Source organism: Danio rerio, chromosome 6 (genome assembly GCF_052040795.2).
Source record: "Danio rerio strain M-AB ecotype USA chromosome 6, GRCz13ab, whole genome shotgun sequence".
Classification (NCBI taxonomy): Eukaryota; Metazoa; Chordata; class Actinopteri; order Cypriniformes; family Danionidae; genus Danio; species Danio rerio.
The window spans coordinates 32937501-32954449 of record NC_141026.1 but is presented as its reverse complement, the minus strand read 5'-3'; the positions used below and the strand labels follow the sequence as shown (position 1 = coordinate 32954449).

Genomic DNA, 16949 nt, shown 5'->3' with positions numbered 1-16949 from the left:
TATAACAACTGAATGTACACTTTATAGAGAAGTGTTCATATTCACCTGAACTCAATAATGTGTAAGAAAAAGAAGAGAAAAGTAGAGTCTGTGCTCAGCAGAGGAACGTCAGGTCACTTTTCTTGCAGCCAAACTGACAGCAAATGCTATCGAGGTCTCGTCTGCTTACAGCAGAGTCCAGACTCTCTCCGAGATCCTCAACACTGGAGCTGACCCCTCCATTCAGAAAACCTGAACAGACACAAACACACCGCATTACTTCACATTCAAACCCAAAAGACTATGTAGATTCAGAGGTTTAGAAAATTATATCTGGTGAGACATGGAAAATGAACTAATATTTATCTGCATACATCCACAAAGACTTTTTTGGATCATGTTTACTAATATATTATGTTTAAATATGCAAATAGGGTGTTGTTTATTGAAATATGCTAATTTGCAAAAATTTAGCACATCTGAACATTAGAAAATGAGTCAGGATAACTTTTTTTGTTATAGTTTTTTTATTTGCATTTGCAAAACTCTGAACCTTATATAAAAGGTTCAAAGTTCTTGCTTAGATTTTGTTTTGTTTCATTTACAAAAACCTGAACATCATATAAAGTCAGGTTTCTTTTCTTAAACTCAAATTCTTGTTGTTGTTTTTTTTTTTTAATTTACAAAAATCTGAATGTTAGATTAAAAAACTAAAACAAGAAATTTGAATAATTTTAAAACAAAAATATAATCAAAACTTTATTAATTTTGAGAATTAGAAAAATACTATGAGCAGCCAGAGAGAGAGAAAAAAAGTTTTTGTAGAATAAAATTTATTTAATAAGGCAAAATATGAATGCAAATATCCTTTTTTAAAAACATACAAGGCAAATTTATTACAATTTCTGTAAATCCAAGTGCTGTTTAATCAGGCTATTTTTCTAACACATTTTTAAACATAATAAAAAATGATTTTGGCTTTGTCATGACAGTACATTTTACAAAATTTATTGTAATCAAGATATTAGTATTCAGTTTAAAGTGCAACTAACTAGATTAATTAAGTTAACATGGGCAAGTTATTGGACAACAGTGGTTTGTTCTGTATATAGCCAACAGGAAAAATAAATATATTTTCTTAAGGGGCTAATAAAATTGACCTTAAAAGATATTTTCATTTAACAATAAAATATGTTATAGGAAATAAAGAATGTCCTTATTTGAAAAAGAATTGCAATTTGGAGAGATAATAATTTGCCTTTAACTGTAAGTATGAACAAAACTGATGATGGTGATGTACGTCAATTTTGGTGAGGTGAAAATTTATGGATCAGTGCAGGAGATTGAACTAAATTAGAGAAAACAGCCTTAAAATGTATTAATAATAATAATAATAAATTAATTTTTATAAAGCGCCTTTAAAACTAAGTTTAAATTAAATTAAGTTTCTCAAGGCATTTTATATAATAAAGTCATTTTTAAATCAGCACATAATCTGACCGGGAGCCAAAGTAAAGAGTTTAGGTTTGGTAAAGGTAAAGGAAGGTAGAAACCTAAAGGATTTTTAGGTTTGTAAAATCTACTAACACAAAATAAATAAAGTGCAACAAAGAAAAAACATAAGTGCATTTTGTATTTTTTCTTTAAATTAGAATAAAACAAACAAACAAACAATCAAAAGCGGCAGGTCACTGTTCTTCAGTGTTTTGAAGGACATAAAGTATGCAGCGAGTTCTGGAGTGAAGTGATTGACAGAAATGTTTGCTGCACTGTGAAAATGACACAGAAGTTTTCTGCTTTAACTCAACTTGTGTCAGTCTAATGGGAAACTAATTTAACCAGACATTGTTCATCTGCTGCTGACTGGAGGAGACTTGAGCTCACTGATACAATTTAAAAAGTATTCTGTTGAATATCATCAGGACTGACGGCTCAGGCAGAAGATACACTTACATTCATATACAAATAGTGGAACCTTATGCTACTCAGCTATTTTTTCCCCGGCTGAAAGCAAAGAAAAATACTAGAGAAATTAGCAATCACCAGAAAACTAAAATCTGACTTAAAATTCAGCTAGTGGCCAAAAAAGTGTCTCTTTTTAATTTTACTTTGAATTAAATATTCAAAAAATGAGCATAGTATTAATGCTGTATTTGTTACTAAATTTTGCTAAAATAACACTGAATATATAATATAATATAACATAATATAATATAATATAATATAATATAATATAATATAATATAATATAATATAATATAGGGTGACACAGTGGTTAGCACTTTCGCCTCACAGCAAGAAGGTCGTTGGTTCAAGCCCCGGCTGGGTCAGTTGGCATTTCTGTGTGAGGTCCGAGGTCCTCAGATTAGGCGGAGTCACTGATTGGATCCAAGACCAGCGACGTGATGATCCCAAGGATTCCATATCCGGGACCAGGCCATATCCTGAGCTGCTGCTGCGCTGATGGTCGTGGGGAGTGGAGAACATGTGTCTGATTCCAGCGACGCTCCAGGGACAGACGAGTCTTCATTGAGGCCATCTTCCAGCATAAACCACGGCGAATGAAGTTCTGCACAAGACTTTTGGCCAGCGGAGAAATTAAAATGGTCGTGCCCAACTGAGTCTGGTTCTCTCAAGGTTTTTTTTCTTCACTCCCATCAGGTGAAGTTTTTTTTTCCCTCTCCGCTGTCGCCACTGCCTCGCATGGTTCAGGATTGGTAGAGCTACGCATCGATGAATTTGCTCTTCAGTGTTTGAACTCTCAGTAATGATTAAATCACACTGAACTGAGCTAAACTGAACTGAACTGAACTTAAACACTAAAACCTGAACCACACTGTTCCAGTTACTGAACCACACTGTTCCAGTTACTATGACCATTTATGTGAAGCTGCTTTGACACAATCTACATTGTAAAAGCGCTATACAAATAAAGCTGAATTGAATTGAATTGAATTGTGAAGTTTGTATGTTCTCCCCGTGTTGGCGTGGGTTTCCACCGGGTGCTCCGGTTTCCGCTACAGTCCAAAGACATGCTGTATAGGTGAATTGAATAAGCTAAATTGGCCATGTATGAGTGTGTGTGTGAATACAAGAGTGTGGGTGTTTCCCAGTGCTGGGTTGCAGCTGTAACGGCATCCGCTGCGTAATAACATGTGCTGGATAAGTTGGCGGTTCATTCTGCTGTGCGACCCCTGATTAATAAAGGGACTAATCCAAAAAGAAAATGAATGAATAATATAATATAATATAATATAATATAATATAATATAATACAATATAATATAAACTAAAAAATTAAAATCATGTATGCAACTTGAAAGAAAATAAATGTTAACTAACAAAATTTAAAAATATAATTAATAGTAATAATAATAAAATATAACAATAAAAAATCTCTTTTTTATTTTGACAAAATTAACTAAAATGAAAAAATATAGACATACATAAAAATGGAAAAATAAAATGTAAACAAAAAAATTGAAAACAATATATACAAACATTAAAATACAAATAATAGAATGTTATTTGTATAACATTTCAATACAACAATTTTAACATAATAATATGCATTTTTATATATTATTAAATATTTTTCACTTTTATTAAATATCTTTCATCTGTTTATTTCACCTGTTAATTTATTATTTATTCAATTATTTAAATGATTTTAAGCCTTTTCATTTTAATTATGAACAGGCTAGGGATGACATGCATGGTTTGTAATACAATATTAATAAAGTATAGTGTAAAACTATTAGCATATCTAAAATGCTGATCTTATTTTGTGTAAATGTATTTCTATCTTTTATAAGAAGGCCCAATTGTATACACGTGACTAATAATACAGTAATGTCATTCATTCATTTTTCTTTTCGGCTTAGTCCCTTTATTAATCTGGGGTCGTCACGGTGCAATGAACTCCCAACTTATCCAGCATATGTTTTATGCAGCAGATGCCCTTCCAGCTGCAACCCATTACTGGGAAACACCACACACTCTTTCACACACATACACTACGGACAATTTACCTTACCCATTCACCTATACATGTCTTGGGACTGTAGGGTAAAGTGGAACACTCAGAGGAAACCCACGCGAACGCGGAGAGAACATTCAAACTCCACACAAAAATGCCAACTGACCCAGCTTGAACCAGTGACCTTTTTGCTGTGAGGCGATCGTGTTACCACTGCATCATCGTAACGCCTACAACCATAAGGTAAATAATCGAAATAATTACAAATTATAAAGAATTTAATTTGAAAAATAAAAATACTAGCACTTTATTTTACAGCCCTTTTCGGCATGGTGTTATTTAAGTACTTATGGATAATAAAACACGTTAGCCTTGATGTATAAAAAGTAAAGTGCAACCAAGTGCCTTTATTTATTATTAACATAAACAAACTAAACTCGCCCTGAAGCCCTAAAAAGCCGGTGAATGTGCTGATGTTTCAGACTCACCTTCTCCATCCTGCGGGCTGCTGAGCCTCCTCCACCTGGAGCCTCCACACGTATAGACGACCGCGCGGATAAACTCTCTGCCGCACAGCTTCACCGTCCTGACATCCGCCTGCACTTCCCACACACTACACACAGACCACAGCAGCAGAACCGGCAGCAGGACGGCCGGACGACACATGCTCCTCATAGTTACTTCAGTGACGCGCGCCAAGTCTCTCTCTCGGGTCTTCTGGATCTCCCGCTCGCGAACGTCTGGTTTTCTCAAAGAGACGCGACTCCATTTTATGGCGACCTGTGGAACGGAGCGCCAAACCCCACCCAACTTCACTCGATCCCCTTAAGTCAAACAAGTTTGGTCACAAAAGCAAAGGCCAGCAGGTATTTAGGTGCTTTACTGCACCAATCTGGAACCAAATTACATCCTTAGGGACAAGCTGTTGTCTCTTAACATCTCCAGTTTAATGGGCTTATGGCAATGATATTCTCTTTAATGAAGGGATAATCCAGTCACATAAAGAGCAACGGTGCTCCCCGAGCAAAACAGATGTCCACTATCTGCTGATGTGACCATCAAACTATGTTCCCTTAAACCTGGCTGGTCTACGAAAAAGAGTGCAAATGAGCAATATGGCTATAATCCCAGCCATTATGGTTTTATGGCTGGATGTCTACTGACAAAATGACATAAAAGTCTGTCAGATGAAATCAATTATAGTAGCTAGATATAACGAATGGGGAAAACTTGTTTTTCAACAAAAAGAAAGTTGGCCTAATCGAGAATCAAAATTAGAGATCAACTTACAATTTCCTAAATTTCGAGGTCTCTGCTTTGTCCTGTTTCCTGCTTTACATGTGAAACTTAGCAGATTCACATATTTCATTCTGAAAAACTGTATAAAAATATAAATAATATATAAATAAAACATATACTAATAAAAAAAATTTTAGATCCACAGTGACATTTCTCCTGGTTATTGGTCTAAGGAACCTGTTTGTAATATACTTTATTTTGACAAGCCTCAAACATCATTTGTTTCTGTTTGGAGTGGTGATCCTAGACATAAAATGATAGCTTCAGCCACAATATTCTAAATCACGCCGCTCTTACCATTAGTTTGCTACTATAGAATGATTTGTAAAAAGAAAGCCCCGGCCCCTTCTCAATATCAGTTGGTAGCAAAAGTACGAAAAACTACAAGTCTCAGCAACGTCCAGTTCACACAGATATTAACTTTCTTATTTTCACTGACTTTGCAAGATGGTGGGCCAAATTGACAAACCCACTAACATCAGGTTGTCCAGATGAAAGCCAAAGGCATAAAGACCATTCAGCCATACCAAAAGAAATTGGTAGTTCCCAATCTGTGATTCAAGTTCCCAATCTGTGATAACTCATTCAAGTTCCTCAAGAATTGGGTTGAAAAACAAATGCCCAGAGAACAAGATAAAGTAGAGAATCTCAATTCATCAACGTTATTAAAAATGATTACAGTTCAGCTCTGAACAGGGTAAGAAAAGGGTAAGCACAGAGCCCTGATCTAAACCTGACTAAAAATAACTGGAAAATCCTTGGTTACTTCATGCTCTTTTTGACTACTGTAACTTTTCGAAGTGTTAGTTGTAATCTTTTTCCAAGCTACAGTCATTGCTGTTGTTGAAAACTTTTCCACAAAATGAAGGGTTTTAGTTAAAGCGCTTTGATTTTATTGTAATACACACCATAATCAATGCTATAAAGTTAATCCTAAAAATGCTCACTATCTGACCCTGAGAAAAAGCTTTAATATATAAAAGAAAATGAATGGTTTAGGTCAACTGAGCATAAAGTCATGTGTAAAAATGAATTCTTCATTTGTAATTTGTGCCTAATGAATCTGGAAGAAGACCATTGAATATGCTTTTTCACAAATAAATGTTAGATACTGCAACTACAACTATTTGCATGCTTTAAAGAGCCCATATTATGGTTTTTTGAAAATTCCCCTCCATGTAGTGTGTAACACAGCTCTAAGTGAAGTGAAGTATCCAGCTAAGGCTTAAATCTGTAAGAATACAGTGTTTAAAACTGTTGATTCATCTATAAAAGAGTCGACTCATAGTGCTTCAAACGAGTCGCCTTGATACCGACTCATTAGGTGTTTCGCCATGACGTACGAACGAAACCAAGTTATTCACGTGCACGCGCAAACCCGGGAGATTTCAAACCTGAGGCCCCGCCCTCTGACGCAGAAACCCAGACACACACACAACCACAAACACACGCACACCCACAAACACACGCACACAAACATGCCGGTCGATTGAAGTCACACTGCAGATGGACATTATATTGAGTCTCTACCCAAAGATGAAACATCAGCATTATAACCAAGCAGTTGGAAACTTCTGGAAGCTACATGCTACAAAGAATACTTCATCTGAGTTTGTTAAAGGAAGGATCAGTAAAGAGTAACTGATGGACGTCAGGATGGGTTTCTTCCATTTCTCAAGTGTAAGTACATGCGGTTAAAGTTGTTGCCTCGTTTACTCTAGCTTGCAAATGTATTTAGTTGTGATTTGTTACTTGTAACCGAGTGTACTGTATCAGGTTAACTGGATATTTTATCTTATCGCGTGCAAAGTCACGTTAAAAACGCGACGCGTGCTGTTTGTTTATGGAGCTCCGTGCTAGAGTTCTGCTCCCGCGATTTATTCGGAAATTTATTCCCGCGCCGCAGAAATCTGGCGCGGGGACAGCCGCGGGAATAAATTTCCGAATAAATCGCGGGAGCGGTCGGTAACGGGTTTAATTTGGGACGGGAGCGGGCTGTCTAGCAATATCACGGATATTGCTATGCGAATTAGAAAGAGAGAGTCTGCGTGGTGCTTGTGTGTGTTAGTGCACGCGCGCGTATGAGAGAGAGAGAGAGAGAGAGAGAGAGCGCGAACGAACGAACGAGCTTTGTGCTGTGTGTGTGTGTTTATACTGGACTGGACTGTATACTGGGTGATTTTTGGTTGTGTTCTCCGCTCTAGCGGGACCGGGCGCGGCGGGCAGAAAACGGAGCGGGTTCTCAGGCTAAAACCTGGCGGGTGCGGGCGGAAGCGGGAGCGTTGTCATCCGGAGGTGTGTGTGTGTTTTTGTGTGTGTGGTATGGCGAGTACACGACTGTCTCCTTCGTTCGGTTATCTGTGGCACTATCCACTCGCCATAGTGTGGCAGCTAAAATCCACGCCTACACTATCGAGCGTGTATGAACTGTGATTACTTTTTAAATTGCTGATTAGCTATTGACCATTTCCCTCTCTGACTGAAGGCAGTCGACCAATCGCGACAGACTGTCATCGGTCCAATCAGCGCAGATTAGCTCCGCGCTAAGGAGGGGTATGGGAACAAATGAATCACTGGACGATTCATACAGGAGTCGCTGGGATAATAAGCTAAAAATAAATGCAGATTATAAGACCATGAAAGTGTTTTTTGACCTTGCATGCATATTAGACTGTTGTTGGAGACCCTTACAACCAGGATATGACCCTATTTCATGTATAATATGGGCTCTTTAAGCCAATAAGCGACTTTTATAAATTATATTATATTATATTATATTATATTATATTATATTATATTATATTATTTTATATTATATTATATTATATTATATTATATTATATTATATTATATTATATTATATTAGATTATATTATATAACATTACATTACATTACATTACATTACATTATATTATATGTAGTTGAAATCACATTGTCAATAACATGAATTTGCTGAATAATATAGCAATATATGGAAATCTGTGGAAGTACCTCTACGGCACATTAAGCTCTTATAAGATTAGAGCTGAGAGTTCATAAATCTTGTTTTGGTTATCATATTACATGTTACTATCCAACCTCCAAACCACTTCTCCACACTGGGATCCTGGAGCCTGTCCAGCAATTACATTTGCTGTAGAATATAATACTGATAAAAATTATATTATATTGCATACCAAATTTAAATGTGTCTAAAAAAGTCACACATTTTTTCCACTGTATTAACTTGAAAGTTATAACTGTGAGGCAGTGAAGTATAATATAATATAATACAATTTAACATAATTTAATATAATGAACTAATGCTTATAATTCTCTATATAATAATTATAATATAACAGAATACAACATGTATAATTAATATAATAGTTGTATTGTGTTATAATTATTATTTAGAGAATTATGAACATCAACCTGTCCTTCAACTTAAAACCTGATGGGATAAAGTGTTTTACTGTATATAAATAATCATATGCCATATGGATAAAATGTTCCATATACATTAGTAAACAAGCAGAACTCATTTCCTGTCATAATGTCACAGCTGTCCTTTTTAAAAGCTCTCTTATATAAGCAGAGTAGCATCTTCATTGCTAAATTGTTTGATTTGTACTAAAAAGCTTCGATTGCATGCTTTTCTGGGTTGTACGACAGAACAACAGCTCAATAATGACAGTCATTTGTAAAAGTGTGATGTGGTCCTCATTTGGTAGATAAGCTGATATATGTGGCGGGCAAGTGGTCATAAAACTGGCTGTCCATTACAACAGAACAAACACTTACATTATGTCCGTCGTTCCCACACAAAATATAATGCATGTGACAAGTATTTGGAAAAAAAACAAACATGTTTGAGCATTGATCAGTGTATATCTATGCTAGTTTAATATTTAGAAACACAAGACCACTATTTTGATTAATTATATTATTCACCCATAGATGAATATTCATGAACATGTCATCATTTGCTCTCACTCCACTTGTTTCCAAAACACAAAGTAACATATTTTAAAGAATTTTGTGAATGCTAACCAATAGTCATGTTTCCATCTAAATATGAGAATTAAACTTGAGTAAATAATGAATATATTTTAATTTTGGGGTAAACTGTTCCTGTAATGTTGTTGTACAGTAGTACTTACATTGTAATGTACGTGTTTTTAGCATAAAAAATCTTGTAAAACAACAAATAAATTTACCTTTCCATAATTTAGGATGCACAATAAGGCTCAAACAGGTATGTTTGCTGTAATCCCATTGTTATGTAAAATGGAGTCTCTCAGTCTGCCAGAGAATATAGATTATGATGATGGAGAGGTAAAAACAAACAGCATGAGCCTTCTATGACCCTTTACCAGTCTTTCTTAATGCTCGTCAGTGTTGGCTGGACAGTGTGGACTGAATTACATCCTTCAGTGTCTCCCCCTGCAGAAACACAGGCGATATAAATGATCTGACCATTTAAGTAAATGGGTTACTTTGAGAGTGACTCAGGTCGAACCTCAAGTAAATGAGCAGATAAGGCCTCACCTGTGATCCTCCCCCAGCTGTGATGTTTTTCAGCTTGTACACCGTGACCTGACCCTCACTGTCTCCCACCAGAACACAGTCTGTCTCTGGACTGAACAACAGAGCTGTTGGATTCACTCCTGGACTCGTCCAGTTAACTAATGTTGGGTCCAAACTATTAAAAAATAAAGACCATCACATTCTAGACAATAAAAAAAAATCAAGCTCTGAAAATTTAAGAATTGTGTTAAAATATTACATATGCATATAAACATACAGTATAACAAACATATAACAGAACTATAAGATGTAAGATCAAACCCTCTGCAGAATGGGAAAAAATGTTGATCATTTTAACAAAATAGGAGGGATCATAAAAATTGTGTAATTTATTATTATTTTTTTTTTATTTAGTGTGCTGAATGAGGCATTGCACCAACAGTAGCATATTTGTCATACTGAGCCAAAATAAGTCAAACTGAGCCAATATACATACTCTTTCAATATCTCTTCTTTTATTTTTTGATAGTTATGAAAGTCATAAAAGTATGTTATTTTTATATAATACTGTCCCAAATAAGACTTTTCCACTAACAGATGTTTACATTTTTCTTGTAAAACAAAATAACTGAATTGATAAACTTTTGATTCTTGGTCTCTTTTTCTTTGTAATTATAAAAAGTGTTAATCTTTATATTATTGCTGTTCCTAAGTCACTGAAATGGACCACTGTTCTACTAAAAAAATCCTTCAGCTCCTGCACAGTCTTTGGCTTTTCAACACTGGCAGTAAGATTATCATCCCTAGTTTCACAGTGGACATCTGAGACCCTCACAAATGTAAAAAAAAAAAAAAAAACTTCTCTGATGCTCAAAAATCAATGTGATAAATTAAGAACATTTCCAAAATAGTTATGATATTTCTGGGAAACACAAGTATTTTAATGTAGTTTCTGAAGGACTGCACTAAATTAAACAAATGTGAACTAAAAAAGAAGAAATATGCACACATAATTATCTTCAACAGATGGGACCCCTCAGCTCTTGATGCTCTTGTATTTGTAATTATAAAAACAAATTTGTTATATATGAGTATCTCATTTGCACTTTTGGGGTCAAATCTGCAGAAGGTGCTAGAAAGGTATATAAAAAATATCAAATGTAAAAACAGAAATAGTCATTAATATTCATTAGACAACAGAGAGACAGTTCAGCTGTTCAAAAAATTCAGCTGTTTTGTAAAACATCTGTTATGTCATATAGTATATTCAATATATTAAATTCAAAATGGCAAGCAATTTTTAGGATCCTATTAAATTATTAATTATTTTTATATAATTATTAAAGGGTGGTGTGGGGGCAGAGTGGGTAGCGCTGTCGCCTAACAGCAAGAAGGTCGCAGAGTCAGCTCAGCTAGGTCAGTTGGCAGTTCTGTGTGGAGTTTGCATGTTCTCCCTGGTTTTCCTCCAGGTGCTCCGGTTTGCCCAACAAGTCCAAAGACATGCGCTATTGGTGAATTGAGTAAGCTAAATTGTCTGTAGTGTATGTGTGTGAATGAGAGTGTATAGGTGTTTCCCATTGATGGGTTGCAGCTAGAAGAGCATCCGTTGCGTAAAACATATGCTGGTAAATTGGCGGTTCATTTCACTGTGGCAACCCCAGATTAATAAAGGGACTAAGCCGAAAAGAGAAAAGAAAATGAATAATTGAATGAATATCACTATTAATCAATTTGGGGTATATGAATAAAAATAACTATATTTGCTGAGTCACCAAATAGGTGTTTTTACTACATCTATGATTCCAAAATATAGTCCTGGTTTTACTCTAGCATGTCAAACTTTAAACAAAATACGATATTTTTTATTTACTATATATATTTATTTACTATTATATATATATAATTTAATTTAAAATTCAAACTAGTGTAAAAATGTAGAATAAACAAACAAATAAATGAACGTTGTGTACTACTAAATCCTTATTTTGTATTATAAATTGCAGATAAACAGCAGCAAATTTAATATATAGGCAAATTATGTGAAAATGTTCTCATATATTATTATTTCATTGATTATCTTTCATGCATAACACCTGTAATTAATAATAATAATAATAATATTTACATCCCTGGTGCTCTTTTCTGTGCAGCGCAAATTCCGAAAAGTTAGTGGTGTAGACCAAGTCTGTCTGACAGAATATATATGACCATTCTGACCTGAGCTTACCAATATTGCTGTTTTTAATACATGTTGACATTATAGTCATCTGTTGCTGCTTGGCATTTGACTGAAGTTACAGAGTTGTTTTTGGAGCCTGCACGCTAAGGTTATTAGACGCGAACCTGCACATCGACACAAGCATTTATTGTCTAGTGCACAAGACCTTACCTACTGACTCTCAGATCCCAGATCTCCACCTTGCCCTCGCTGACAGCACCAAAGACAGTAGCACAGTGTGGAGACCACATGATATCAAACACAACCCTCTGGCCTGAGGTGAAACCCATCACAGGTATCTGGAGGTCCTGCCTCCACAATTGAATAGTCCAATCTGAAGAACAACTTAGGAAAACGTCTGAGCAGAATGGCGACCATGTTACCTTATAGACTGGACGCTGGGGAAATGAGTGGACAAAGAAGATACATGAAGATGGACTATACATTATTCAACTATACAGCTCTTTTAAAATGAGACAAAGATTTACACGCACTTTGTGGGCCTTGTAACTTTCCAAGTACTGCTCATTGTATGAAGAAGAGCACTTGTGAATATGACCTTCCTCTGTTCCAACCAAGTAGATCTTTGAATCCTGTAAGATAACAGCAACAGCATTAACAGCTTTTTGATCCTCTGTGTATAATGTATATATGAGATCAAATACTGTATTCAATGTACTGTTGGCCTCACATTAGGATGGAAATCGAAACACATTCCTGGAGTCAGTGATGATATATGCCGTTTCCATTGCAGGTCGTGTATCTTTAGCTTCATCAGGTCTAGACAAATTACAAACGAGTTAACATAATGCTCAGACATTAGGAAATAAAGCTTCTGTCTCTAAAAACCAGCTAAACTCAAGTTTTGGGCTATCATAATAAATATCTGTGCAATATAAAGATTTGGTTTCCTGTTAAACCATATAGGCTAGAAAATTTGTACATTACACCTTAATTTAAATACATAAACCACCTTTAATTTCATTGTATTTAAATAAAAATAAATAAACACATTTACATCAAACATTAACAAGACTTTTTTTTTTACTTATTTTGCGCTTGACAGAAGGAGGAAGACCTACAAATTTGGAGCATGAAGAATGTGAGAGAAAACTGACAGTTTTTACTTTTGGTGACGACACTCATTTGTTGGTCTGTCTTATTTGTGGTCTTCATTTGAACATACCAACGCATTCCATGCTTTTGTAGTGGATCCATTTGCTGATTCTTCCATCAGACGACACAGAGACCAGTATTTCCCCTTTATCTGCAGCCAGACCATCCTCGTGATCTATCCATGTTAGCTGCCACACTGGACTTGTGTGCAGGTTTGCACAGTCACTAGGATGAGATGAGTGAAGTCAATGCAATACAGTTGAAGTAAGAAGTATTAGCCCCCCTTTGACTTTTTTTTTTCTTTTTTAAATATTTCCCAAATGATGTTTAACAGAGCAAGGAAATTTATACAGTATGTCTGATAATATTTTTTCTTCTGGAGAAAGTCTTATTTGTTTTAATTCGACAAGAATAAAAGCAGTTTTTATTTTTTTAAAAGCCATTTTAAGGTAAAAATTACTAGCCCCTTTAAGCTATTTTTTCAACAGTCTACAGAACAATCCATCATTATACAATAACTTGCCTAATTACCCTAACCTGCCTAGTTAACTTATTTAACCTAATAAATCTGACTTCAACTGTATATGTTGAAGTCAAAATTATTAGCCCTTCTGTAAAATGTTATTCTTTTTCCCAAGTGGTTTAAAGGAGGAATTATATTTTCACAGTATTACTTATAATATTGTTTTATTCTGGAGAAAATCCTTTTTTCTATAATTTTCAAAATAAATTTTAAGGACAATATTGGCCTCTTTAAGGTATTTTACTTTTTGATTGGCTACAAAGCTAGAAATAACATACAGCCTTGGAATGTCATAATTGACAAATCAGAATGAAGCATTCTAGAGACCTATAAAAAAAGATCTGGTACCAGTTGCGAGAACTAAGTACTAGTTATAGTTTTTATAACATGGCTTTCTTGCTCTTGAGTACTATATGTTATATTTAAAAAAAAACTTGACTAGATAAATGCTGCTCATTAATTGGTTGGATTTTCCAAGCTTCTGATTTAAAATATAATAACAAATTTTAGATAAATTAAAGTTAAAGTGAATTTATGGCCATCTACCTCAACAACAAGCAATACACAAACAGTATATAATTTCAAAGTAAAATGTCAATAAAAGTAAGTATGTTAAACATTTCAACATCAAATGTTATCACAGCAGACATAAAGATCTCATAGTGCAAATCAAAATTCTAAATAAATGGAAAACACCCATGATCAAACAGCAGGATATGCTAACTAACTTTTGTTATTTTTTAATGTGTAACAGTAAATTGATAAGTAATTTTGGAATTATTTAAGTCACAACTACTGGTACTTATTTTAATAGCTGAACAAGAAGAAGACTGCTCACAGCCCCACCTGCTGTCAGTGATGGGTGTTTGTTCTGAAGTCTGTACGTTATAGATGGCAATAGTGCCATCATACATGCCTACTGCCAGCTGATTGGCATTACTCGCTGAGAAATCCAGTGCAGTGACTCCACTCTCACAATGAAAGACTCGATCAGGCCACTGAAACATGAACAAACATATTTAAAAAATAATAATGATGACATGACATGCTAAAGCATATAAATAAAAGTGGATATTAAAACATGTTTCTAGACACTTTGCATGGATAATAAAATATTAGTGTTGTTTACTTTGAAAGAAAGAGTAGCGAATGCAGATCATTTTTAAAGAGGTTCGCATATATTTTTATTGTTATTTCTTGTGTAACAACAATTAGTTTGACAATGATATTGAATTAATATTGTATTATATAATGCAAATAATAATGACAATAATAATATTAACAATAATGTATTATTAATGTATAATTAATGTGCAATTATTATTATTATTATTATTATTATATTAAAATAATAATAACAATAATAATTGCAAATTACTTATACATTAATAATACATTATTGTCAATATTAACATTATTGTTAATATTATTATGCAGGCCACTGCAAAGCACTGCCTTTGAATAAACAGTTCTTGTTGGATCTTAAATAAATTCTATAATAAAACACTTTGAAGTATTGCTAAATTTTGTTGCTTCTTTACGCCATTTATATTTAAAGTATGCATAAATGTGCAGAATACCGTTGGGTTCTTCAAAGACCAGCAGCACACAAGTCCAGAATTTGGATTTTTGAACTCAACCTGTCCATATCCCACAGCAAGAAGATCCTGCAAGTAAACACATGCTGTTTTATCATTCAATAATAATGTAATGTAATATGTGTTATATTTAATGGGTCAAATATAATGTAATTTTATGTAATGTAATATATGTAATAAATGTGTTGGCAAGTTGGATAGTACTGGGTTTTTCTTGTTCCAGACCATACAGGTAACATTTCGCCCCATTGTAAGTTCACAGCTGAAGTCCCAGAGACGTTCAAGGAATGGACATTGAGAGTTTTTGGACTGCTCTGTCCAACTTTCCTCCTCCATCACCATCTGCACACAGTCTGGGTCTATTCAACACAGCAGTATACATATTACAGCAAATGTCAAATGTTTATATATTACATTTAATATCAGATCTTTTTTTGTAGATGGTATACAAGAGAAATAACCTTCTATAATTGGCAGCTGTCTGTATGCTGCAAGCTTGGGCTGGAAGACATTAGCCAGAACCACTCGCTCCATCAAGGCCAGATCCTGCTTAAGTTTGTCTGACTGTAAGATCAGCTGCAGGTCTGGCTCTTCATCCAGCGGAAGCACACAAGCCATCTTTTCAATATGAGTGCTTGAGCCACTGACTGAAAATATGGTCAGAAGTAACACCATTGAAACATTCATTAATTCATTCATTTCCAAAAACATATTTTATTTGATAATTTTATCATGAGGTAAGGTGGAATAATAAATTATTTTTTAAAAAATTGGAAAAAAAATTGAAACAAAAGAAGTCAGAAATTACATTAAACATTTTAATTAATGATTTATAATAATTAGCAGTATTTATTTAAAAAATTCACAAGCCAAAATGTTAGTCGATAAAATAATTTCCATTCCTTAACATAAGCAATTGAGCAAAAGCAGTTAAACGTGGTCATGGTTAATTCATGGTTGCTTATTTCCATGAAACATTATTGATTTATACAAAATCAGAATCAAAAACTGTAATTTTGAAATTAATGCCAACTTGTATTAATTAATGTTTTAAAATAATTATTCATGTTAAAGGGGTACTGTAGTTCAACCAAACGCAAAAATGTTCCCATTTTCAAACCTTAATGGCTTTCTTTCTTCTGTTGAACATTAAAGAAGATATTTTAAAGAAAGCTGGAAACCTGTGACAATTGATTCTCATAGTTTCTCCTACTATGGAGGTGAACGTTTACAGGTTTTCTTCAAAATATCTTTAGAGTTCACCAGAAGAAATAAACGTTTGGAACCACTTAAGGGTGCTACTTTGCATAAGTATGTGTTGATATAAAACTGAGGTCCACTATTCTTAACTTTTTAGAAAATTTGTTTAATGAAAAATATATTTACCTGTGCTAACTGTGCTGACCACAGACAGACTCTGGTTAGATCTCTTAGGGTGCACAAGGTGACCCTCAGAGGAGGATTCTGGGATAGTCGCCTCATGTCTTTCAGATGACACCACAGTGTTTGCTCTGACATCACTAATATTGTTGAATGAATCGTACATGTCCCAGACGGTGCACATGACAGCTGGATACAGTTTTTGACATGAAAAGTAACATTTAAATCACTTTGATGTGCCTTTTTCTTAAAGGAGATAAGATGTGGACTTTGTATATAAAGTATACCTTTGTCCACCATTGTAATGCTATCACACTGGACCTCTTTTGTCTTTGGTGCATCACTGA

The 16949-nt window shown here is 34.4% G+C and overlaps 3 protein-coding genes across 6 annotated transcripts in view; 1 reads left to right on the top strand and 2 right to left on the bottom strand.

The window, feature by feature from the left end:
* lepr (leptin receptor) overlaps positions 1 to 16949 on the top strand; it is an 847758-nt gene that overhangs the window by 574828 nt on the left and 255981 nt on the right. The gene's annotated exons all lie outside the window — the stretch shown is intronic.
* On the bottom strand, positions 95 to 4633 carry insl5a (insulin-like 5a). The gene is given in 2 exon segments (NM_001037669.1): positions 95 to 231; positions 4447 to 4633. Coding segments are annotated over 2 exon segments (324 nt in total).
* dnai4 (dynein axonemal intermediate chain 4) overlaps positions 9121 to 16949 on the bottom strand; it is a 13947-nt gene continuing 6118 nt past the window's right edge. The window contains exons 6-18 of one of the 4 annotated variants that reach the window (XM_087255619.1): positions 16890 to 16949; positions 16609 to 16791; positions 15684 to 15869; positions 15427 to 15581; positions 15205 to 15291; positions 14471 to 14622; positions 13172 to 13326; positions 12677 to 12765; positions 12480 to 12578; positions 12157 to 12383; positions 9789 to 9942; positions 9614 to 9683; positions 9121 to 9542 (exon numbers count right to left, since the gene is read on the bottom strand). The exon at positions 16890 to 16949 is cut by the window's right edge and continues 80 nt beyond it. In XM_087255619.1, the coding sequence (XP_087111745.1) occupies positions 9633 to 9683; positions 9789 to 9942; positions 12157 to 12383; positions 12480 to 12578; positions 12677 to 12765; positions 13172 to 13326; positions 14471 to 14622; positions 15205 to 15291; positions 15427 to 15581; positions 15684 to 15869; positions 16609 to 16791; positions 16890 to 16949 (1598 nt within the window). In that variant the 3' untranslated portion in view covers positions 9121 to 9542; positions 9614 to 9632. 4 annotated transcript variants of the gene reach the window in all.